General features: G+C 39.7%; 1 protein-coding gene across 2 annotated transcripts; it reads left to right on the forward strand.

The window, feature by feature from the left end:
- Positions 1-111: 111 nt before the first annotated feature.
- RRH (retinal pigment epithelium-derived rhodopsin homolog) lies at positions 112-15,024 on the forward strand. 2 transcript variants are annotated; one of them, XM_063460054.1, is made up of 7 exons: positions 112-426; positions 2,194-2,378; positions 3,328-3,427; positions 8,712-8,865; positions 9,684-9,852; positions 12,729-12,907; positions 14,750-15,024. In XM_063460054.1, the coding sequence occupies exons 1-7, from the start codon at positions 297-299 to the stop codon at positions 14,850-14,852; spliced, it is 1,020 nt and encodes a 339-aa protein (XP_063316124.1). In that variant the 5' UTR covers positions 112-296; the 3' UTR covers positions 14,853-15,024. The 2 variants fall into 2 exon arrangements, with proteins under 2 accessions (XP_063316124.1, XP_063316123.1); XM_063460053.1 differs by having other exon boundaries at positions 2,188-2,378; positions 14,750-15,023.
- Positions 15,025-27,377: the final 12,353 nt, after the last annotated feature.

Raw genomic sequence — 27,377 nt, forward strand, 5'->3', positions numbered from 1 at the left:
TTGTACAGCAGGGAAATAATCTGTTTAATGTTGATGCTGTGCCGTAATGAGGGGCATGTGACTGGTTTAAGAAGAGACACTATGAATGGAGTCTTAGCGTTGCATTGTTGAGTGTCTGAAGTTATGTGCAGGTCTTTGTTTCTCTAACAAGCTTTGCTCAATACAGACCTGCAGCTTGAATCCTTTCAGATATGCACCCATTTAACGCCTGTTCACAATCCATGACATAATGGGGAAAACTAACTCCGTACTGTGCTTTTGTCTTTAGTGCAAATCTGGAGCACTAACGGTTTGCAATGGACAAGACCTCAGAGTATATAACTCTGCTCCCTTTTGAAAATATATCTCCAAATGCTTCAACTGAAGGTTATTCTGTCTTTTCCCAGACTGAGCACAATATTGTAGCAGCTTATCTGATTACTGCAGGTATGGACAAAATATTTTTTGTGGTATTCTGTGTATATTTAATTTGTTCATGTTTTCAAACCCTACACCCTGTGATCGCTAGTTTGATTGCCACAGTGTTGTACATGATAGGGGATCACTGGTCACATTTGGCATTTTTGTAATGAAGAGAAATGTTGTGATTATTCCATAACACTTTAAGACTACACATATATTTGAACTGAATTAATAACATGGGGGGGGGGGGAAGCTAAATCGCCAATTCATACCTTTTTATAGTACAATAAGTACAATACAGTACAATAAGTAACGATAAGTAACTCTAACTGATATAGTGTACAAAAAAAAAGTCTCTTTGCAGTGGGATGCTAAACAAGCGTCCATCCTAAAAAATTTACAAAGGCCTTACATTTGGCTTTATTCTTACATAAAAAAACACAGTGGATGAGGACGGGGCAGAGAGTGTTTCTTGTCATGGGACACGTTATCACAGGTGAAAAAAAAGTTTTTAATTTGACTACTCCTTTAAATTGTTTAAAGGACAGTATAGTCACTAGACTACAGCTTTATATAGTGGTTCTGGTGTCTATATCCTGTCCAGAGAAAAGGCAGTGTTTACATTGCTGCTTAGTAACACCTAGTGGCAGTCACTCAGACAGCCACTAGAGGTGCTTCCTGTGTCAGGGCTGCACAGTGACTCGGTGATATGCAAGTTATCACTGAACATTCCCCATAGAGCTGCATTGATAAAAATCTGAGGAGATACAGATTGATATGGTGCTTTTACTACACATGCGCAATTGCCTCTCAATGCTTTTAGCATAGTAAAACATTTGATTGGCTGAAATAAAGAAGATTTTCACAAAGAATCTCAACCACAAAGGTGGAGGAAGGCAGGACCAGCTGCAGTGAGATTGGCATGGCATGTGAGAAAAGGTAAGTTGAGTCACCTTTTCAGATATCTATAAGTGGGACTAGGGACCTAAACAGCCACACCAGCACTGTTTGTATTCCTAACACGATAGTGTTCCTTTAACTATGCATACAGTGCCTCCATCATACTGATAAACATTGCATTTGGCAAATTTAAGAATAAAATGTCCAATGTATGAGTTGAATTATTTCTCCAAACCAGCTATGTTTGCCTTATAGGAACACTCCAGGTACCATAACAACTTAACTGGAATTATGTTGTTATGATGCAAGTAAGACCCTGCCTTCTGATTACCTTTAGGGGTTAAAACATTCACATATGGTTTAAACACGGTCTCTTTCTCTCTCCAGCGCTGTTTAGCTCCGCCCCGTCCTGCTTCTTTCAGATTCCTCAAACAGGAAACCTCTGACTACCTTGAACAGGGGTGCTGCTGATTGGTTGGAAGGGTCAGCTGACTCGAAGCCAACGATTAGCTCACCATTAACATATCAGTATTGCCATTTGTATTTTAACTTGCTGCACTCTGGAATTTAACTAAATGTTTTAGGTGAAAAAAAACTGAAAACTTTGCTAACGTGGAGAAATTTTCCAGATTCGCAGTTTTGATCTAAAATTTGAAATTCACTTTTGAATTCAGAAAATTCCCACTTTCATGAATCATCTGGTGAAAGTTTCATGTTTTGGAATTCAAGTAGTAATTGCTTCTGATAAAATTGCTTTGTATTAAATCTGAGAGAAATTATCTGCACACTATCTACTGTTTCATGATTTCAGTGTTGTGCAGTTTTGTTTTTGTGTTTTCTTTCCTTTTAATAAATTAGTGTCATGTTTTGTACATTTGTTCCCAGGTATAGTAAGCCTTTTGAGCAATCTTATAGTTCTGGGAATCTTTGTTAAATATAAGGAGCTCCGCACAGCAACCAATGCAATCATCATTAATTTGGCCTTCACTGACATTGGAGTCAGTGGGATTGGGTATCCAATGTCTGCTGCATCTGATATACATGGAAGTTGGAAGTTTGGAAACACAGGATGTCAGGTACATTATCCTGGCCTGAAGTATATTGAGAAATAAGGTTAAAAAGTAAAAGATTGATTGTTTAAAATGATATACACAACTAGCAGATGTATACCTCCCAGGAAGAGGCTTAACCAATCAGAAGCTTCTCATTCTTTCCGGTGTGGTCTCATGTGCCAACCTCTGCTCAGCAGGTGTTTATAGGATAGATAGTTTATTCCCCAGCAGCAAATCTACTCTTCACAATAAGTGGAATTCCATAAAAAAATGATTAACAGCCATACCTCGGCTGTCGTAGTATGTTTATACACTATACAGTTTAACTGCAGCTCTGCTCTGTTGTAGTGAAAGAGAGAGAGCAGAAACTTGACAAAAATTGATCCAGGTACTCTGAAAGATATTCTTTTATTTTATTTTTTACAAATTGCTGCAGTTAATAGTTGTTATGGTTCTTGGAACCATTACTTTTTTTTTTAAAGAAAATCAGCAATATTTGTAATTAGTTATCTATTAGCTTTGTAAGTACAATAAGCAGCATATCATGGTTTTTACTATATATTGGGGCTGATGTGTATTGTAGTCATTGCAGCTGGTCCAGCATGGGACTAAGCGCAGGACTTCTCTTTTTGTATTTATATCATGTTATACGTTTGCACAGTGTGGTTGCATTTTTTAAACATTTATTTGCAAGTTTTAACATTCACAGAAACTGGTATTTCTCATTTTTAGGCCTGAACAATAGCATTTGTCCCTTCCTCCTAGCAATCATTTATGTACCATTTCTTTTACTCAGATAAATGTTTCTAATCCTTAACCTGGACACTCACAACAACTTTCCATGACATTACTTAGACAGCAATTACATAACTTTAAAATGTCTGACTATTTCTATAAGGCAGACTCAAAGAATTTTAGAATTTTGGTACATTTCTGTGTGCAAGTGTGTGATCGTATGCTTTTTCACGTACAGATTTACGCTGGCTTGAACATATTCTTTGGTATGGCAAGCATTGGATTACTTACGGTTGTTGCTATCGACCGATACCTGACAATCTGCAAACCTGACATAGGTATAGTAAGCACTGTTTTTATTTTTTAGAGAATTTATTGTGTACAATTTAAAATGTATTCAATTTTAAAATTATAGTGTAGCAACAAATGTGATCCTGAGTTTAGTTAAAAGAAAGATTAAAAATCAAATAGAAAGAAGAACAGAGAGGGTTCCAGTGGCAGGTTGCCAAACCCCGAAAACAAACAGGATACTGAATGACCTGGATAGGGTGAGCGATATAAGCAATGGATTTTTGTTACCCAATACCCACATAAGTAATAAAACCCTGTCAAGGGGAATCACCCCAGTGTGTACACAGTTACCAGTTGCTTCCACATGTTTTTCATAAAGATAGATATTACAACGTTTTTTGTAATTATTTTGATTTTGAAGAATGCAGAGACTGCAGAAGGTAACATTTGTACAGACACACACACACACACACACACACACACACGGCCCCCCTCCCTCGACGCTGATGGGGTTAAAACCCCTTCGGCCACTTACCTTAATCCAGCGCCAGGCTCCCTCCCTTGGGTGGAGCCGAATGCACACGCGAGGCCAGAGGCGTGCGAATGCATTCAAACCCGCTCATAGGAAAGCATTACTCAATGACAGCCACTAGAGAACAGATGGCCACTAGAGGCTGAATTAACCCAGCAGTCTAAACATAGCAGTTTCTCTGAAATTGCTATGTTTTCAGTTGCAGGGTTAAAACTAGGGGGACCTGACACCCAGACCATTTCATTGACCTGAAGTAGTCTAAGTGTCTATAGTGGTCCTTTAACCCCTTAAGGACACATGACATGTGTGACATGTCATGATCCCCTTTTATTCCAGAAGTTTGGTCCTTAAGGGGTTAAACAAAAATCTGCACACCAGTCAAGCCATAAGACTTGTTTTAACAACAGAAATCACAGATCTGCAGTGATGGTACTACCGCAAAGGATTCTGGGTGGACACATGCAAATTAGTTTAACAAAGAATCACGTTTTTGCCTCATTCCATTTTAAACATGGATTCCTATTAGTCTGTGTTTGCTTTAAACAACATAAATGCTCTCTGTAACCTCCTCCTTTGGCCTTAAGCAATGATCCAATTTAGCAACCCATACAGCGGGAACCACTATTGATCTCGCCTTCACGAATCTCTGTACCGCCTCTAATATTTCCAATATTCCCTTTCCTCTATCACCATCTGCTGACTTTTGACATCGGCATACCTAAGACTGAATTGACACCACCGTCTGAACATCAATCTCACGGAAACCTCCAATGTCTCGACCTAGAGCATTTCTCCACTAATCTCCAAACTCTACTTTTACCCATCTCAAACCTCACCTGTCCTAGCTCCGCAACTTCCTTCTACAATTCCACCCTCTCCTCTCAACTAGACATCATGGTACCTCCTACATTTAAATGCAGCAGGTGCCTCCAACAACAACCTTGGCACACCAAGCTGACTCGATACCTCCAACAATGCTCCAGAACTGCAGAACTCTGTTGGACAAAGTCTCACTGTGCATCTGATTTTCTCCACTATAAATTTATGCTGCGCTCATACAGCTTGGCTCTTTCCTCTGCAAAAGTAAATTACTTCAATACCCTAATAGCCACACTCTCCCGCGAACCCAAACGACTATTTCACACATTTAACTCTCTTCTTCGCCCTATTGTTCCTCCTCCACCTACTAACTTGACCGCCTCAGACTTTGCAACTCACTTCACTGACAAGATCTTTACAATCAGGGAAGAGATCTCTCATCTTTCTTCCTCCCCTTACAATACTTCCCCTAACCTTACTCCCTCTGCTGTTCTATGTTCATTCGCACAGTGGAAGAGGTTTCTGCTCTGCTCTAGTCCTCCTGCCCCACCACCTGCTCCCTGGATACAATTCCCTCGCATCTCATCCATACTCTGTCTTCTTCTCTTTCTCCACCTCTCACTAAAATTCTCAATCTCTCACTCTCGTTCCTCTGGCATATTTCCATCGCCCTTTAAACATGCAACTGTAACCCCAATTCTAAAGAAGCCCAACCTTGACCCTAACTCCCCATCCAACTACCGTCCTATCTCGCTACTGCTTTTTGCATCCAAGATCCTTGAAAGTGTTGTGTATGCGAAATTGCTAAGCACTCAAAGTATCCAATGATCTACTCGCTGCAAAATCTCATGGTCACTACTCTATCCTAATTCTCCTTGACCTGTCTGCGGCTTTTGACACTGTTGATTATCAACACCTTCTTCTCATCCTCCGCAATATCGGTCTACAAGATGTTGCTCTCTCCTGGTGCTCCTCCTACCTCTCCCAGCATTCTTTAATCTGGCTCTGCTTCTTGTCCCCAACTCCTCTCTGTTGGTGTCCCCCAAGGTTCAGTCCTTGGTCCCCTACTGTTCTCTATCTATACTGCCTCCCTTGGTAAACTCATTAGCTCCTTTGGCTTCCAATATAATTTCTATGCGGATGACACGCAAATCTACCTGTCCTCTCCTCATCTCTTGACTAGTCTCTCTGACTGCCTCTCTGCTATTTCTAACTGGATGGCTGCCCACTTCCTTAAACTCAACTTGACCAAAACTGAAATTCTAGTATTTTCCTCCCTCAAGTGTTGCTACTCCTGTGTCTGTCTCCCTCCAAGTCAAAGGTGCTACCATCTGCTCCACCATGCAGGCTCGCTGCCTAGGTGTTCTCTTTGACTCCGACCTCTCCTTCACACCTCATGTTCAGTCTATCGCCAAATCCTGTCATTTCCATCTCAAAAACATTGCGCGCATCCGACCTTACTTAAGGCCAGATGCAACTAAGGTGCTGGTCCATTCCATTGTCCTTTCTCGCCTTGACTACTGTAATCCGCTTCTCAGTAGTCTTACGTGCTCCCAACTTGCGCAGTTACAGTCCATAATGAATGCGGCGGCGAGGCTCATCTTCCTGTCCGCCAGCACCTCCCATGCCTCACCCTTCTGTCAGTCCTTACATTGGCTTCCTGTAGGATATAAGGCTCAATTTAAATTCTGGTTCTATCCTCACCAATACACAAGTATGTCCCATCTAGGCCCTTACGCTCTGCTGAAGACTTGCGTCTATCTTCTGTCCGTACTCCCACCTCTGATACTCGCCTTCAAGACTTCTCCAGGACTGCACCGTTCCTGTGGAAATCACTTCCCTCCTCCGTTAAATGCTCACCCATTTTCCACTCCTTAAAAAAAAAATCATTAAAAACCCACTTCTTCATAAAAGCGTATCAATTAAACTGTTAATAACAACTGTCATTAGTCTAATACTATCCTTACCTTTTGTGTCACTTTACCCCACTCCCTCTAGCATGTAAGCTCATTGAGCAGGGCCCTTAACCCCTCTGTTCCTGTGTGTCCAACTTGTCTGGTTACAACTATATGTCTGTTCGTCCCACTGTAAAGTGCCTTGGAATGTATGTTTGTACATGTACCTGAATATTCCTACTTGTAATGTGTGAATATAGTGAGTGTATGCCGTAGTGTAAATGCATGCAGGATTAAAGATAATGCTGACACTGGTTAGAGTAAAGGGGTGGATTAATGTTAGAGAGGGGTTAACATAAACAGTTGGATTACATAGGATGTTTAGTGTTAACAAAAATAACAGTTTGAGAAGGGTTACAGTTGTAGTTTATGAGCTTTTTAGGATCAGAGTGAGGTTACATTTGGATATAGGGGGTGTTTTGAGATTGTTGGATTAAATTTAGTATTGGGGCATATGAGGTGTTACGTTTTTAAGAGGAGTTGAGCTTTCACTGCTCTTCCTGCAAAGCATTTCCTGTGTGAGAGGTTACTAGTGAAAGATAATAAGTGATCCCTTCCTCTTCCTTTCCACACATACATACATACATACATACATACATACATATACATACCAGCGGCTGAACTTCACATTTGCTGAGGAGGCCACTCTGACTCCAATACAACAATATTGTATTGGAAGGTGTATTCTGTGTCCCCAAGCCACAGAGGGCACCAGAGTCTGTGCCCAGAGATTTAGTGGTGCGTTTTCAAACCACAGAGATAAGGCTGCGGTGCTGGCAGCCCTCAGAGGATCCTCGCTTTACGCATTCGAGAACATGGCCCACACCTTCCATGCTGACCTACCAGGCAGCACTCTGCAGTGGCGGAGATCCCTCCAACCATTTACCAAACTACTTAGAGACCCTGCAATCAATGGCATCTCTCCCATGCCCTGCTGGTCCTGCAAGGAGCCTGTCCATACACCATTCAAGACCTACAAGAAGCACAAGCTCTCTTAGAGCCCCTCGGCCTCCCATTGGACTCTCTACAACAAGTCGGGCCTACACAACTGCTTATGTTGTGACCTAGGCGGGCCTACACTTATGTTGTGGCCACAAACTGGGCTTTGACTGATACCTTAAACCAAGTGTACCCACCATAAGTGGGCTGTATATAGTATAGAATTGTTTGCATGTTTATTCCTTACCATATGTTTATATTTTGATCTATACCTTTCACTTTACCAAGAAATATTTCACACCCTGCTCTCAGTTGGGTTGGCTATATGCCCAACTCTCCCTTCCCCTGCCTCAAGATATGCACACATAGCTGAAACGGTTCTCCTAGGCCTTGAGGGTAAAACTTTATTAACCTGTCAGCCTTCATTCCTAGCTTTAGGACAAGGCATACTGTCCTAGATGAGTAGGAGGCACATGTTTTTATGCATGACATTAAGCGCTTTAACTCCTCTAATACTAACCCCAGTATTCTAGCATACCACACATGGCTGCAGTAATTGTAGTAGGTTTACTCACACTACCCCAAAAACTGGTTCGGATGGGCAGTTTCTGCATAACTCTTTTATTATTCTCAGAACACTGTGCCTTTCTTTGACTATAATGCCAATGTTTCCTTATGTATGTTTCTAACATGCTTGCCAATGCTGTTGTGGCATTGCAAGATCTCTTGTTATGATATGCACAGAAAAGTAAAAATAAAGAATATTAAAAAATGTAAAAATAAAAATGAACATGCCTGAGAAATCCTTGTTTAACAGTGGAGATATATTTGAAAAGTCTAGTCCAAGTCTTTACTGCTCAGCATAGCTATGTCTATTACCCCATTTTGCTTATTCTGCAGACACAATGTGTTCATTAATATATTTTGATAGCATTATGTTATTGTCAAATTTGAGAGTATGAACCTCGTTTTAAATATATGAAAAATTAGGTTATATTTAATTCTCCAACTGCTCTCAGACCTTCTTTAAGAGAGCCAATATGTAAATTAAATTCACCCAGCATTCTAACACTTCATGTATTCCAGGAAGAAGAATTACAGGCTGTCACTATGCGGCTCTTATCCTTGCTGCATGGATAAATGCTGTCTTCTGGTCTGTGATGCCCATAGTGGGATGGTCAAGTTATGCTCCTGATCCCACTGGAGCTACATGTACCATTAATTGGAGGAAAAATGATGCGTAAGATTTTTGTCTTTTTTATTTTTATTTTTACTTTATATTACTTTATATTTTAAATACATTAACATGCATACTAAAACCATCCAATATAGTAATCCTGTATAAAGTAACCTTGAATATTTATATGGTGTAATTTGCACTATGTAAAGATCCTGGATCACACACACTCTCCACACATAAAGAGCACTCATTGGGCTTGTCTTGACGAGCCCAGTGAGTGCTTTTTATTGGTGGAACTATTGCATTGGCTGAAGAGTGCACCCTGGCATAGTGTGTGTGTGTGTGTGTATATATATATATATATATTTGTTTTTATATATATATATTTTTTTTTAAATTGGATAGCTATTCTGGCACACTATTGAAGAGAACTTTCCTAGCATGGTAAAATGGTGGGGCATCTCACATGGAGGGGAGCAAAACACACAAATAAGCCAAGAAAAGAAAATAGTGATTTGTAGGCAGAAGGACAAGTGTCAGATATATATGTGTATATATATCATTGTTTCATTAAATGTAACAAAAAATTTGAAGCAAACATTTTATGACAGTTGTACTTTTTTTTTAAAACACCCTAACCAATAAATACGATATATAATAGTCTCTTTGTATGCTGTGCTGCCACTCTTATAAAAGGAAGTAGTATGTTAACCATAATGAAACATGTAAAGCGATGGCTTGATGATAACCTGGGAAATGTTCACTAGTGGCTTTTGGGAACAGATTGTTATAATATCTACTCTTTTGACCTGATTTTAGTTACATGACAGTAGAAAATCTTGTCTATATATGTTTTCATGCTGTGTCTTCTCAAACAGGTCTTTTGTGTCATATACAATGAGTGTGGTTGCAGTAAATTTTGTGATCCCACTCCTGGTGATGTTTTACTGTTATTACAATGTGTCCCGCACCATGAAAGGATATAGCAGCCGAAACAGCCTTGGCAACAGCAACGTGGACTGGTCAGATCAAGCCGATGTAACAAAGGTAAATGAAAGAGAATATATAAAGAGGATATATTTCAGCACTGCGGTATATGTTTGGCGCTTTGTAAATATCATAAATAAATAAATAAAGAGAAAAGAATCATATATATATATATATAAGTAAATAAAGGCTTATAGGAGAACTGTAGAAATTCTTCATCTCATGTATTTTATTAGCATATGGGCCAGGATAGTATGACTTATGTTTAACAAATGTGTTTTTCAATTCACCCCAACTCACTGTTTAACACTTTTCTGATGAATAGGTTATACTGCATGCAAGATTATATAACGAAAATGGGAATTTTAGAAAATATTAAACCGACTTTAAATATGTAGGACAATTATTTGGCCTAAATAGGCTACATATCTGTACAGTGTATTTGTAACTTGTATTAAATATCTTTCACATCCACATCAGAAAAGAGGGATTGACTGGGTGGAAATATATAATTTCACAAGGGACAGAGTAATGCCCAGACCTAATGTTAGTAGTTTAAAACTGGACGTTTAATAATATTCTTCAAACGTAAAACACTTGGATATAAAGTAATTATCATAAATAAAGAATACAAAACAAAGTATATACACAAATGTCAATTATCAAAGTAAATAAATCCAAAGTATATACACATCCTGCACGTTCTCTTTAGGAAAGTAGCTGGCCAGGCTACCTGTGAACCATGGAAGGTAAAGTCAAACTTGGTAACAACAAGCAGTGACTGATACAACAAAACACTGTTTCTGAGGCACTTTGCAACAGTGTAAAGTTTAATGTTGCAATTCCCTTGAAAAACTAACAGAAAATGTTAAGTGGTATTGATGGAATTGCTCCAGGGGAGAGCAAGAATATGTACATCCAATTAAACAGTGCTTTGAGACTGTCTGATAAGAATAATTAATACTTTAGAGGAAGGATGAAAATAGTGTCAAGATTAGTTCCAGCTGTTATCCTATTGATATGGTATGGCTTCACGGTGTCTGAACTGGGCCTTCATGGGCATCTATATAGATCAAAAACTCACTAGCTATTCTTATAGCAGCAAACCACTTGGATAATAATTAAAAACAGGCTCAGTTACAAACTAATGTTTGTAAACTAATTGACAAACTAATAATTTCAGAAACTATTCACAAAAGGATAAAACTGAGCTGAGCCCCGACGTGCATTTCGCCATTCAGGCGACTCTTCAAGGGGAACTGAACAATTTCAAGATAAGTAGCCAATCAGAAATTATTCTAATTGGCTACTGCTGTCTAACCAATCCGGAATCATTATCTGGCAGTGACTTTAAGATGAACCATTCATTAACTTATGCATAATTGGGAGGAGTTGCACTCAACAAGGTCTAAGATATTAACATAAAGTGTTAGTCCTGCACCTATCAATGAGTCACGTTTGTATACCGGTTTACAAAGAAGGAATTCTAATCTTCCTCATTCATAATTGAGAGGGGGCGATTTAAAACAACAACATAATTATTCTGTCCTGAAATACTACAAAGACAGGGGAAGCGATCCATATCTCACATCCATAAGCTTCAGTCTTTCACTCATCTATTCTTGATGTTGTTCTTAAAGGAACACACCATTGCCCATAAAACATTTTTTTTAAATCACTGTGTAGTAGATATAGTTCCAATGAAAACATGCATGCATTTTTTTTTATATCATTGGGGTATATCTAAAACAGCTTGCAAAAGCTGCAGATCTATTGTAATACCGCTCAGTGAGAAGGCGGGAAGGCTAGCACAGGGTGCCTGCTGCCCCTGTTAGTCTTCCTTTAAAGGAGAATAAACCACACATTGAATCAATTTCCAATTGTTTCTCAAAAAGGAAAAAAAGATATACTATAATTCTGAACTTTAAGATGCCTGTCTGTACCAATCTGCAGTTAGTATGACTTTGTAATGCAATTGTACTTAAGCTGGACAATATAACAAAATGAATGGCGATACAGTCCACTTAGAGGAACATAATAAAGAGGAACATAATAAAGATAGGTTGATTTCATAACCACTAGTGTAAGTTTATTGTGGGCAAATTGCTCTCACAAGCAGAAACTGGTAATGTGGCATTTAAATGAAATTCTGCAGATTTTCACTGGAGGAATCTTCAAGCAAGTGCCTTCACCATGTTTCTCGGAGTGTCATGTAACTAAGAGCAGACACACAAAATAGTTCAGATATCTAGTATATTTTAAAACCGACACACAGTTTATTGTATGCAACTTTCATATAAGAATTAATAGCATATTATATAAAAACTCACTTCTTCACAAAAGCATATCAATTAAACTGTTAATAACACCCAATTGATTCCTCTCCTGCAACTGTGATTAAAAAACACACTAAGTCTTATTCAGGGAATACTATTCTACCAACCTACTATTCTACTCCTACCCTTACCTATTATTCTACTCCTATCCAAGTTAAATAAATTAATAAATATAATTACAAAACCCAAAGTGACACAGGACATCAAAGCAGCTTTTGTTACTCTTGGCTTCTATTATATACATTCTTCTGCAGATGTTTGTAGAGCTGCCACAATCATTGCTGCTAATGCATTACTGATAACAGATGGTCAAGATTAATGAGACCACAGCATGATTACATGGAAACTTATAGAAGATTTTATTGGGAACAGTATTAGTGTGTGTAAAATGTGACCATTTTCACATATTTCTAATGTCTGATGTTTGTGATGGTCAAGTTGGTACACGGTGGTTACTTGCTGTAGTCATTACTGCTAAAGGTTAGTCTTCATGAATGGTTCATCTTGAGGTTGATGAAATCAGACTAATACACAAAATCATGAGCCTATATTGTACATTGCCAATTGTGTAAACACTATAACACTTTTTCAATTTTTCAGATGTCTATGGTGATGATCGTGATGTTCCTGGTGGCCTGGTCTCCTTATTCTATTGTATGCTTATGGTCATCCTTCGGGGATCCAAAACAAATCTCACCAGCTATGGCCATAATAGCTCCTCTATTTGCCAAATCCTCAACCTTCTACAATCCTTGCATTTATGTCATAGCTAACAAAAAGTGAGTTTCTTCCCATGATCATCGTTCAATGGCATTTGTGATCAAAGTTAATCCTGAGTAACATCAACTAATAGATTCATTGCTCGTCATGACTTCAACAGTAAGCAAGCCAAATAAAATAAATTGTTTAACATTTGCATGGCAGTCAATAAATAATAAAACATAAAATAGAATAAGTGACCACACAACAAACACAGACACATGCATTACTTTTCAGATTGGACAACGATTGTGATGTTTATTTTTCAATTACAAGAACATACCAAAATATTATTCATGCCTTTAAATAAAAAGACAAACAATTTAAAATTCATATTCATGTATTCAGTCAGTCATTTATAACCAACTGGCCTAATCCAAAATCAAATAGACATACATCCTTGAAGCTTTATAAAAAAAAAGGATGATTCTGCACTCTCTATGAATGCAAACACCACGACAATGACGCAAGTTAGAAAATGAGAAACAAAATAAACACAAAGAAAGAAAGGGAGATGGGGTTCCAAACTTAGCACTACCAATTATTCCAAATTATATAGTGCATTCCATACACTGCTGACAATAGCTGTGCCATATATTTGCTCTCATGCCATTCTCCATGTGCCACATCACCAACCAATCTCCAGCTAGCTTGCAGTCTCCCATCATGACACTTGGATTCCAAGTCAGCCCAGATACCTGCTAAATGTGCCTGGAAACTCCTAATATGCCTCTTAACACTGCAGGGATGACCAGACTTTAACCCTCACCTTGCCACCATGCATAGGTTGTGGCAATTAATTTGTTATAATGTGTTAAATTGGAAAATAATAAAAATTAAAGTGAACGTATACTTTCCATGTTTATTCTATTTGAAGGAACACTATAGGGTCAGGAACATAAACATGTATTCCTGACCCTATAGTGTTAAAAACACCACCTTCTGCTGCCTACTCCCCACCTCCGTATCCCCCCCCCCCCACACCACCCCCACCGTCACTGCTCTGTCCCTGCTCCGCCTACTTGGCTGATATCATCAGAAGTGGTGTTCTGAACAAATCACAATGCTTTCCCATAGCATAGCATTGGATTGGCTCAGAATGTCATAGAGACAGATCAGGGGCAGAGCCAGCACAAGCCAAACTCAGCCCTGACCAATCAGCATCTCCTTATAGAGATACATGGAGTCAATGCATCTCTATAAGGAGAGTTCAGTGTCTGCATGCAGAGGGTGGGACTTTGAATGACAGTGTATGACTAGGCTGTAATTTAAACACTGCATTTTCTCTGAAAAGACCGTGCTTACAGCAAAAAGCCTGAAGGTAATGATGTAATAAGCTGTAGTTGTTCAGGTGACTATAGTGTACTTTTAACAAATAAGTGTTTAAAAGGTCTGAAAATAAAATGACATTTAGTACTCCACATCCAAGTATTTACTTCTATTCTGGAACAGAGTCTGTCTGTCTTTGTTCTAAGCTCTGCCCTTTTTGTCATAGAACATAACGTTTCAATGTTTCCTCCAATGCAATGTGTGGGCCATTATTGAACTGGATTGTGCGGTTAACTGCTAAACCTTTAATATACATTTAAAAGAAATCAGAGGATCACTGAAAAGGGTTAGCACACAGAACAGAAAGTTTTCAATGTTTTATTCACTGGTGTAAATTTCCAAAGACGTGATGCCTCCCTTTTAAAGCTGGACATCAAACAAATTATTTTGTTATCAGACAAGATCTAGAGCCACCATTCTCAGAAAGAGCATTGTTCCCTATAGTGCTCGGCCTCGGTGTATCCTTTCAAGTGTAAACACATAGAAATTGTCACATAACCCTTCATTTGCTATATTTTTCTGTTTTCTCCTAGGTTCAGAAGGGCTATATTCTCCATGATCCAATGCAAGTCCAGACAGGAAGTTACACTCGACAACCACATCCCAATGAGTGTTTCCCAAAGTACACTGACATAAGGACTCTTAGAAATTATCCCCAGTCTTCATTGTGCCTGCATATAGCAATAAAAGACAATTACAATATTTTAATAATGTACTAAATAGACATTTTGTTTTCTCTGATAATATTTCTTCGTAAAACCCTACTTTATTTCTTATACTATATGCACTTTTGTGTATAATGGCTTCAACTATTGTTTGACTGGTAACCAAAAACTAATTGATATCACAATAATATACGGAAATTAAAACAAACCAAAATAAGAGTAAAAACCATGCACCTGTTATTGTTTGAAGATATCACAAGCTGATTTTGCTTTAAATGCAGACACTTTGACACCATGATTCATCTAAGGACCATTAACTGACGCTGCTGCAAAATGTAAATTAAATTAGTATGATGAAAAGAATTATAACGAAGGCATAACGCGACCCTATCATTTAAAAAAAAAAAAAAGACACTTTAAATTGCTGCCATGTGCATTGAATACACCATAGATCATAAAGATACATGGTCTATACAATGAAAAATTTAAAGATTTAATAGCTTTTCCTTCATTCCAGCACCGCTCATGATTGTTACTCTTCTTGTAACACCCACCTCCTGGATGTCCTGCACTCCGCCTCTGTACTTCTTTGATTTTCTCTACTTCGGACGCTTCATTGCCAAAGTTGGAACAGAGTAATCTCACTCCATTCCTATACTAACTAGCCAGTGTTAGAAACTAGGGAGTTTCCATAGCAACCACTGCACATGCCTTGGTTGCTATAACAGGAGGGCAGAAGCACTGACAGCTAGGAGAAATACCAATTTTTAAATAGGGTTTTCTCCTCATCTACAGATTTGCTAGCACAATGTATAGATACAATCATATGCTCAATCTAATGATCATCAGTTTGGGGCATACCAGGTGTCCTTTAACAATAGGTCTTTTACCTAGGCAAGGACCATTAAAGTAATGATCCTTCCCTTAAAAAATATTTTTGTCAAGAAGGGAGGACCTTGACACTGAATGCCTAAGCCCAGGTATGAACAGACAGCAATAAAGCCTGTATTAACAGTCCTTAAAGTGTCCGGACTTAACAGTAATGAATGTCAGAGTACAAGCCAAACTAAAGAGAAGGAGAACACAGGATAAACATGATAACCAACCCAACAGTCAGGAGTACAGAGCTCAGGATAAACAAGCCAAGGTCAAAATTAAAATATCTGTAATCAGCATGAAACGTGTTATTGGGTCAAGAAGAACCACAACAGGATACCTGGCTATAGGTAGAATGGGTTTAAGTATACAAAGGTTCTAACCTTCCAACCACTTCCAATGGTATTACCCCACAGAAAGATTCCATTTTAGAAATATTTGAAAATAATCACTTATCTGGCACCAAGATATTAACAGCAGATCCTTTAAGTCTGGCAAGTTGCAAGGTGGGGACACTTTATGGATTAAATTTGTTGTTCCAGTACTTCCCACAAATGCTCAATCGGAGAACTGGGGAATTACAAGGCCAATGCAACACCTTGAACTCTTTGCCACGTTCCTCAAACCATCCCTGAACAATTTTTGCAATGGCCTCTTACAGCAGGATAATGGTTCATGGATAAGGGTGCATTATCCTGCTGTAAGAGGCCACTGCCATCAGAGAACACCATTTTATTTTATTGAGGACAGCCTACCCAGGATGTCATTTTCTTCTTTCAGGTTGCAAGATCATCAGGCGGCAGGCCTACGAAGACTTCTGGATACTGGATCACATTTGGATACAGCTTGGCCAGGAAATATACACAGCGGAAGTCAGGGAGCAGCCCCAGGATCTAAATTAACACGGGGTGCAGCGGGGTGTTAGGGGCTTTACTGGGTGCAAGGGTGGGTTCGGGGCTGTAGTGGGTGCAGGTCTTACCTCCCTTTTGTGTCTTTTCACTCTCTATCCTCTCCAGCAGCATGCCATCACAAAGCTGTTTTCCTTCCCCAGGCAACCCTGCACCTCCCCACATCTCACACACGGTGGGATGTGATGTCACTGCTCTATCTCTCATTGCACACACAGTGTCCATTCTGGAAGACTGAAAAAGAGACATTGCAGGGAGAACACAAGCTGCCAGCTCTCAATCTACAGGAGTAAAAAACAGCCATTTAAAGTCATAGAAGTTCGATGGGGGGCAAGGCATGATCTAGGGGCAGCAATTGCCCCCATTTAATGATTGTAGCGTTACTTACCTTATCCAGGGGCCGGCCGCGGTCCTCTCTTCGAGCCGCGCGCGGTCCTGCTGCTGCACGAGCCGCGCGCGGCTCATCCGACAGCTTCAATAGGAAGGCGGGCAGTGACCGCGAGAAGCGGTCACGTGTCCCGCCTGAATCTAAGAGCGCGCCGCGAGTCTCGGGCGCACTCTTAAAGAGACAGTGGGAGCCTAAATTGCCAAAAGGCTCCCATTGGCCCCTGTCATGCCACACTCCCCATACACTTACCTTTTGGGGGTGTGGATATGACAGGAGCCAATCACATTCGTTTAGAAGCTATTTAAACTTACCTCTCCCTTTACTCCCTGCCCTATCGTGGTTTCTGTTGCAGTTCCCTTTAGCGCTTGTTGTGTTCAGTTGTGTTCTTTCGTATAGACCTTGGCTTTGTTCCTGACTTCGTTATCTCTTTATCCTTATCTGTTCTGTTTGCCGGCTTGCTGTTTACTGTGTACCAGACCCCAGCTAGTCCTAGTTTACGCTGTCTCTCTGTGCCCTTGACCTCGGATCGTTCCTGACTGTCTCCTCTCTTATACGTCGAGTACGGCCATTCTAAGGTCCGGTAGACGTATCTCTCCTCTGTGTTGGCCTTTGTCGAGTTGAATCCTGCGAGTTGGGTATATTTTCATTACAATGATGCCTATGTCCTTGTGCCCTAATAATGCGTTTGTGTTATACTTGTTGAGGTCAGTTCACTGGTGTCTCCAAGAGCAGGAAACCAGGGAACAGGGTTGGAACAGTGGGAGAGGTCCTGAAAACTGGGACAGTTGGGACGCCTGATTATGCATCCGAATATTTGGATGGCACGAGACAAGTATTGTGTGCTCAAGCCATAAAATGATAGGCTCTCAGTGCTGGCCTATGGTAGGATTAAGCATCAGCAAATTATGTGTGTCTAGGAAAACATGGTGGGTATGGCAACCCTATTTAGATGGTTAATGAAGGAGTGAAATCCCTCTGTATTGTGTTGAGGGAGAGAGCTAGGGGGCTGAGGTAATTCCTGTTTTACAAGACTGATAGAAAACACTTTGACAAAAATCAGAGAGAATTCTACATGGCCTAATAGCTTTATAGTCACTTCAATACACTGTAATAGTTCTTTATGTTAAGCAGAATAGGTACTAACTCACAAACCAAGAAATAAAGTAATAACAAATCATGGTTTTATTTCTGTTGAATATATAGAGTTCACAGGAAGCCATAGGGTAATTGCTTCAGTCTGTGCCAGACGGGATTTATAGGATTTATCACTATTACAGATTAGACATAGGGCCATAGACGAAAATAAAAAAAACACAACATCAATGTGGCAGGAGATGAATGTCAGAGATCTTGCAGCTTTATCCTTTTTATCCGGGAAGTTTCACAAAGATTAGAGCATAATTACCTCAAGTAGCAACAGCAGGTGTAGATATGGTTTGAGGAAAGGAATAGTTAGCTTTAATCCTTAACTCCTTTCAGGTTTCTAAGGAGAGTGGAAATTTGGCAAAGCCCAGTAAATTTAGTGAATGATTCTGAATTGATAATGTATCAGGAAACAGATAAAGTAATTTGTCATTATTTTGGGTGTGTCTTCCTGGACATCTATTTTTACTTGATATTAAGAGGTAAATGATAACAATGCTGTCCATCAGAAATGAATTTGACCAAAACTGTCTCACATACCTAATAAGTGTCGTAACCAAGGATTATTTTGATTGATGGACAGGATCGATTACCTTGGCAAGTGAAACAGAACTTTGCTTAAAGGACACCTGTCATCAAAATGTCACTTCTTGTTTACTACATTTAATGAAACAATTGTTTATTTTAATTTCAGGGTTTTTTCTTATCTGGCTGAGCAGCCATGTTGAATCAGATATTAACCCCTTAAGACCGCAGCCAAATGTACAAGTTGTGAACGAAACAAAATGTAAACAAAACCTGGCATTTGCGCTATATGTCTGTCCAACTGTAATTCACCTCTTTCATATTAAATGCACCCCCCTTATTATATATCATTTTATTCAGGGGAAACAGGGCTTTCATTTAATATCAAATATCTAGCTATGAAACATAATTTAATATGAAAAAAATGGGAGAAAATAAGATTTTTTCTTTTTTTTTTAGTTCTACATGACATTTTAACTGTCAATGTCATAATACTGTTTGCTTTTACTGCAATAAAATACACATATTTGTATTCAGAAAAGTCTCACGTGTAAAACAGTACCCCCTATGTACAGGTTTTATGGTGTTTTGGGAAGTTACAGGGTCAAATATAGCATGTTACATTTGAAATTGAAATTCACCAGATTGGTTACGTTGCCTTTGAGACTGTATAGTAGCCCAGGAAATAAATTTACATCCATAATGGCATACCATTTGCAATAGTAGACGACCCAAGGTATTGCAAATGGGGTATGTCCAGTCTTTTTTTTGTCAATCTTTCTTTTATTAAGGCATACTTGAGGGGTACAGAAGAAAGAGTGGGGGATGCAGAAATGTTGTACATAGTAGGGTCAAAACAGTGCTAACAGTGTACCTATACATTTCCATAGCAGTAATGCCTCATTTTATATTATTATATATCGATGACCGACAGCGTATTGTCAACTAGCTGAGGTGATAGTCAAGGGGTTGAGCGTGTTCCATGCAGTGTGTCTGCGGGAGATAGTTAAAGATTACTCGAACAGCATGTGTCGTGTGCATAATAATACAGCTTTGTCAGGTAATGTGTTAAGCAATCAGGTGTGGTACCGGCTGGGTAAATGTGTCTAAAGCAGTGATGCGCCTAAGAATATCAGGATTGTGTCATTAAACGTGTAAGCCTGCTCTAATATGTTCTTTTTATCAAGGCTAATATGCAGGATACAAGATAAAGGGTGGGAAGTGCATGGATAGTCCAGCATAGGGCTCACACTGTATCAGCATTGTCGAGTACATTTCCAGTTCCTTGGTGCCTCATTTTTATGTTTTGTAGGTATACAACAGTAAATAACAATATGGAGGTATATAACAATAAAAACAATCGTTTGGCAGAGCTGTACATTGCTAGCTTGTACTTCTTACTGCGGTTGGCTCATCGGATAAAGGCACATATCATTTAAAACATTTAAAACATTTCAGTATATTCTAGTAGAGCTGCAGCATGGCTACGAGTCAGGTATCTGGCGTGGCTCGTGTTACCGTTTATTGTGGCTTGGTTTGTTGGCAGGTTTGTGAGAGGCATAAAACTATTATCTTCTAGAATGCCAAACTAAACAGTGCCATAGAGCCAGTGTCACAAAGGAAGATTATATATTGTCGTCAGCTAGCTGAAGTCACTTCAGATATCCTGTTAGGTGACTATTGAACTGACACCTAGGAAACTGACCCCCAATGAATTGTATGTTGAGGGTGTCTATAAGTGTGACATGCTAAATTTAAAACGACTAAGAGAGCTATATTGACGGCGGCCCCGTGGTTCCTGGGAAGTGCTCGTCGGCCTGGGAATTGTGGGCTAGGGTGTGGGTCGTCTTATGCAGTAAGCTGCTTAATACCCTGGTCGATTGCACCCCACACGGGCTACACATTGCTAGAGTTAAAGAGAGTCGGATGCCCGTGTGACAGGGCAGTCCTGGTCCCACTGTACAGTGGGCCACCGTATGCAGTCGTTAGGCAACTATAAAAGTAACGTTGGTTATATGCAGGGTAAACATCAGGGATAAACGTCATTTACGAGAAAATACGTTGCTCAGTTGCTTTGGTCCCGTGTGTCTCGAGGGCAGAGTCATACTAGTGTATTTACTTAAGGCAGGCGTGGGGAGTTGCATATAATTATGAAGGAATGGGACTAGTGGTTAAGTGTGGGGGCTGTTAAGCTCGTTCTTCGAGTGTGGCATGAGTATACGTGAAGTCGTGTGAGTTGGAAGAGTCTGTGTTTGTGGGGGTATGTGTCTAGCGTGGGGCGTCTGGGTGTACCGCTTGGCTTCGGTTAGGGTGACTCGTGGGTGGTAGGGGGGAAGGGGGCAGGTGACTTAAGTCAAAGTCAGGCTCTAGTAACGTTGTAGTGGGTAGAGCCAATTCATTATTCCAGTGTGTGATGGTTGTGTGCGAGGAGTTGTGTAAACTACGTGTCGATATTGGGTGATCCACATGCCAGTGTGTAAGTGATCGTCAACAGTCGAGACCCTATATAGAAGCCTGGTAGAAAGGCACAGGTGGGAGCAACAATATTGTAAGCAGTAGGGGTTATATACATCACATAGTGTCCTGGTATTGGGGTAGACTGGCTGGCAGTCTGCGTCAGGGTCGTATAGGATTCCCCAGGAGCTCGCAGGTGGAGACTTGGTTGGTAAATTGGGTTGTCACGACCATCCATAGAAATCTTTTCCCCGTGTGAAAGTCTCTGGCTGGTTGACCGGCCTGTGGGACCGTCCTCTGAGGGCCGTGTTGATGCCCAGCAAACAATAATACAGTCGTTCGGTAGATGGTTAGCAAAGTCCCGGGAGTTTTAGGGTGCTCGGTATAGGTGAGTGGCGTGATCCGGTAAAGTCAGGCGATGGCGACATCCAGTTGAGTGCGAAGGTGCCTCGTGTCTGTTTAGGTGGTGACCGCGGCATATGTGACTGGCGTGAGGTTCCGAGGTACGAACAGGGCGCTGGCTGCCGGGTTCCAACTGTGAGTCGGAGTGGTAGTGACTTTGGGGCCCGCCTGGATATGTGAGTCCCATGTTAGGCCCAAAGTCTGTAGCAGGTCTGCAGCATCCTGTGGGTCGCGGATTTGGTGGGTTGTTTCCCCACGCTGCACATGGAGCGAGTTGGGGGACCGCCAGCGATATGAAATGTTATGTTGCTGGAGTGTGGTGGTGAGGGGTCGGAGTAACCTTCGCCACGCCAGGGTGCCCCCTGACAGATCCTCGAAGAATGTCAGCTTTGCGCTCTCAAATTGTAAGGGTTTTTTTCCCCGGAGGGCGTTTAGGACCGTTGCCTTGTCTGCTCAGTTTTTAAAGGTAAGTATAGTGTCTCTGGTGGCTGATTTAGGGGCTTTGGTTGGTTTTGGGATCCGGAAGATACTTGTGGGTACGACAGAGACATGGTTACCTGAAGGGAGTATGCTGGTTAGAAGGCGGTCGATCTTGCGCGGGACTTCTGTCTCCGGCAGCTCGTCTGGAAGCCCTCTGATCTTAACATTGCATCGCCTTTTCGCGTCCTCCTGGGCATCTAAGCGCCATTCCAGCAATGCGTGTTTGTGGTGCAGCTCCCTCAGTTCGCCCTGCAGCGTGGCGATAGTGCTCTCGTGCTTTTGGGTGGAGGCCTCTAGCACCGTGATGCGGCCCGTCAGGCCTTGTAGTTCGCCCCTTAAGGCCGTGGTATCAGTGAGGATATTGTGTTGTAGGTCCGCCAGCAGGGCTTTTAGCACCCCAGTGGTCACGAGCTCGGCATCAGGGTCCTTCCTTGCAGTGCTCGGAGTTTGCTTTGGCTTCGGGTCAGGAGTTAGGGAGTAGTCTTCTTCTGCTTCATCGGAATATTCGTCCTCCACATCTCCCCGATTGTGAGTCCCGGGGCTGTCATTTCTGTCGCCTTCTTTTTGTGTTTGCGTCCCATTTGTCGTGTGGGATACCTGCGTGCAGGCTGCGGTCAGCAGTGGTAAGTTTTTGTCGGTTTAAGTGTGGTTTTTCGAGTTCAGCACGGAGCTCCTGAGTTGTGCGACTGTTCACCTCGATCCGTCAACCGGAAGCCCCATGTCCAGTCTTTTTTAGTAGCCATTTGGTCACAAACACTGGCCAAAGTTAGAGTTAGTATTTTTTTGTGTGTGAAAAATGCAAAAAACGCCAATTTTGGCCAGTGTTTGTGACTAAGTGGCTACTAAAAAAGACTGGACATACCCCATTTGCAATACCTTGGGTTGTCTACTATTGCAAATAGTATGCCATCATATGGGGTAATTTTCATTTTTGGGCTACCATAGGGTCATAAAGGCAACGTAAGCAATCTGGCGAATTTAATGTGAAAAAAATGAAACACAAGTCTTATATTTGATGCTGTAATTTTTGAAAACACCATAAAACCTGTACATGAGGGGTACTGTTGTACTCGGGAGACTTCGCTGAACACAAATATCTGTGTTTCAAAACAGTAAAAAGTATTGCAGCAATAATATCGTCCGTGTAAGTGCTGTTTGTGCGTGAAAAATGCAAAAAACTTCACTTTTACTGGCGATATCATCGCTGTAATACATTTTACTGTTTTGAAACACTAATATTTGTGTTCCTTTGAAGTCTCCCGAGTAAAACAGTACCCCCCATGTACAGGTTTTATGGTGTCTTGGAAAGTTATAGGGTTAAATATAGTGCTAGCAAATTAAATTCCCTATACTTTCGGCATGGGTTGTCAGGCAGGTCCCGCTAATTGTAATTAATTAGGATACCTAATTATGTAAAATTATTACATAAATATATGTGTAGAATTAATATATGTATATATATACATATGTGTATATATATATAATTTTTTAAAAATATTTTTATATATATAGGTATATATATAGTGATATATACGTATATATTTATGTATATAGATATATATATTATTTCGTTCTATGTGTATTTTGATATAAATATATATATATATTAATATCACAATACAGTTAGAACGAAATAAAACACATCTATATATTTTTTTATATTTTTAATTTTTTTTTTTTATTTTTTTACGTATTTACATATTTTTTTATATTATATATAAATATATATATAACAATAATTATATATATATATTTAATCAGTATCAGTCTACGTGTAATTTGATATTAATATATATATATAATTATATATATATTAATATTAAAATACACCTAGACAGTGTATGTGTGTGTGTGTATATGTGTATATATATACTTAGATCATATATATATATAGTATATATATATGATCTAAGTATATATATATTTTTTTTTACACTGATTTTAACTTTTTATTATTTGATTTCAGCCAGCAGGGGGACTAACTGTCATTACAGTTAGTCCCCCTGCTAGCAATGCACCAGGCAGCTATCCCGGCCATGTGATTGTGAGGTCCTCGCAAGGACCTCACTCTCACATGGCCCGGGGGGGGGCTGAAGAGGGCAGACGTGCCGCGGGGGGCTCTCTGGGAGTCCCCCCAACCGCGATCGCCGGCGTGGGATCGCCGGCGACCGGGTAAGTGAAAAAAAAACGGAGGGCGTACTATTACGCCCTGCGGCGTTTAGAGCCGCTTTAAAAAGGACGTAATAGTACGCCCTCCGATCTTAAGGGGTTAATACCCATCACAGAAAACAAAATTGCCACACAAAAGTATATATTTATATAAAGTAGACATCACAGGCTATTTACCTAAGGTTATATTGACACTTTTTACATAGCCCTTTCACCGCCAATCTCTGCTAAATATTGGAGTAAATGTTTTTTCTCTATTTTTGCATATTTGCATATAACAAGGTGTATTTCGTAAAGCTAGTGTGTGCTATCCCTGTACAGAACCCCATATTGTGTTCAGCTACATCTGCTGAGTACAACGATACCCCCATTGTATACCTTTGACCCTATTCTGTGAAGCTACAATGCCATATAGGAGACCATGCTATTTCAGTTTCTATAGTTGGAATTTTCATAGATGGTCATATGTCTGATTTTGTGGCAGTATAGCCATTTGACTGTTCAAATAACCCCACAAGGCCTTCTATTTGAGAAAGCAGACACTTCAGGGTATCTTATTAGGCATATATTATACCTTAACTTGCCACCATTTTTTCATCAATTTATTTAAACTTTTGTGGTGAGACATTTTTGTAAATTTGTTTTACATACATGTTGCATTTTCGCTGGGTATTTCGTACACTTGATAAGTGCCACTGTCAACAATTCTCCCTAAGTATGCTCATTTACCTCTTCTGAGTAAAACAATAAGCCCAATGTATAACCTAGACACTAATTTGTGAAGTTACAGTGCTGTAAAAGAGACGTGCAAGTTCAGGTTTTTAAGTGTGAATTTACATGGAGGGTTTTAATGGGTCCATATTGTATTTTATAATATGCTAGCAGGATGCTTTTTCCAACTACCCCAAAAAGGCACACTATTTCTTCAAGAAGACACCTGAGAGTATTTCAAAAGGCAAATTTTGAACCTTAGCGTGGGATCATTTTTCCGCTATCAAGTGTAGTGGTAATAAGCATTTTTTTCTGCCTTTTTGACACACACAGTGAGTTTGTACTGTATATTTTGCAAACCTTATGTGTGCTACGGCTTTATAATACTTCATATGTTGCTCAGCTATGTTGTGTGAGTACAGCAATACCCCCATATGTACCTTTGCTAGGTATATGTGGATGTTGAAGGGGCACATTTCAGACACAGCCATTGCAGTTTTTTTTTTCAAACTTTGAATTTTTACGCTGGGTCTATACCCTTGTTTGGAGTTTTTTTTTAGTAGGTTAATTATTCCAACTACCCCATTAAGGCATACCATTTCTGAAAGAAGACACCCTAGAGTATTTTAAAAGACATATTTTGAACCCTAGCGTGAAATAACTTTTCCGCTAGCTTGTACTAAGTGTAGTGGTAATAAGCATTTCTTCTGCTTTTTTGACACACATAGTGAGTTTGTACTGTATATTTTGCAAACTTATGTGTTCTATGGCTCTAAAATACTTCCTATCTTGCTCAGCTATGTCGTCTGAGCACAGCAATACCGCCATATGTACCTTTGCCAGGTATATGTGGACGTTGAAGTGGCACATTTCAGACACAGCCATTGCAGTTTTTTTTTCAAACTTTGAATTTTTACGCTGTGTCGTTACCCCAATCTGGAGTTTTTTTTAGCAGGCTATATATTCCAACTATCCCATAAAGGCATACTATTTTTTAAAGTAGAAATCCCAGGGTAAATTAAAAGGCATATTTTGAACCTTAGCCTGAAATCATTTTTCCGCTAGCTTGTACCAAGTGTAGTGGTAATAAGCATTTGTTCTGCCTTTTTGACACACACAGTGAGTTTTTACTGTATATTTTGCAAACCTTTTGTGTGCTATGGGTCTATAATACTTCATATGTTGCTCAGCTATGTAGTCGGAGCACAGCAATACCCCCTATATGTAGCTTTGCCAGGTATATGTGGACGTTGAAGGGGCACATTTGAGACAGAGCCATTTAAGATTTTTTCAAACTTAGAATTTTTACACTGGGTCCATACCCCACTTTGGATTTTTTTTTAGTAAGTTAATTATTCCAACTACCCCACAGAGGCATACAATTTCTTAAAGAAGACACCCTAGGGTATTCTAAAAGACATATTCTGAACTTTAGCGTGAAATACTTTTTCCGCTAGCTTGTACCAAGTGTAGTGGTAATAAGCATTTTTTTATCTTTTTTGACACATAGTGAGTGTGTACTGTATATTTTGCAAACCTTTTGTGTGCTACGGCTATATTATACTTTCTATCTTGCTCAACTATGTCGTCTGAGCACAGCAATACCCCCATATGTACCTTTGCCAGGTATATGTGAACATTGAAGGGGCACATTTGAGACACAGTCATTTAAGTTTTTTCAAACTTTACATTTTTACGCTGTGTCCATACCTCACTTTGGAGTTTTTTTTGTAGGTTAATTATTCCAGCTACCCCATAAAGGCATACCATTTCTTAAAGAAGACACCCTAGGGTATTCCAAAAGACAAATTTTGAACCTTAACAAGAAATCATTTTTCCGCAAGCTTGTACCAAGTGTAGTGGTAATAAGCATTTTTTATGCCTTTTTGACACACACAAAGAGTTTGCAATATATATTTTGCAAACCTTATGTGTGCTACAGCAGTATAATACATCATATGTTGCTCAGCTATGTCATCTGATTACAGCAATACCCCCTTATGTACCTTTACCAGGTATATGACCCTTTAAAAAAAAAATTTTTACTTTTTAAAACATTTTTTTTTTACTTTTTAAAAGTTTTTTAACTTTTTTGTAACTTTTAACCCCTAACTAGCCTAACAGTAAATCCACCAATTTCCCCACTAACTTCTACCCACCCTAGCTAAATAAATAAATGTTTTACAAATATTTAAGTAACTAACTAATAAATTTAACCACTGAGGATAAAAAAATAAAATAAAAGTTAACCCTCAGGGGTTAAAAGAAAAAGTCAGATCGCAGTGAAATACTGTGATCTGTATTTTGATCACTGCAGACAGTGATCAAAGGGCAGGGAAGGGGTTAACTTTTATTTGAAAGAGGTGAGGGTGGTGGGATTTTATAACTAACTTTTTTTTCTTGCAGAGAGCAGCAGATCAGCACCAATCTGTCTCTCTGC

Source organism: Pelobates fuscus, chromosome 6, assembly GCF_036172605.1.
Source record: "Pelobates fuscus isolate aPelFus1 chromosome 6, aPelFus1.pri, whole genome shotgun sequence".
Lineage (NCBI taxonomy): Eukaryota > Metazoa > Chordata > Amphibia > Anura > Pelobatidae > Pelobates > Pelobates fuscus.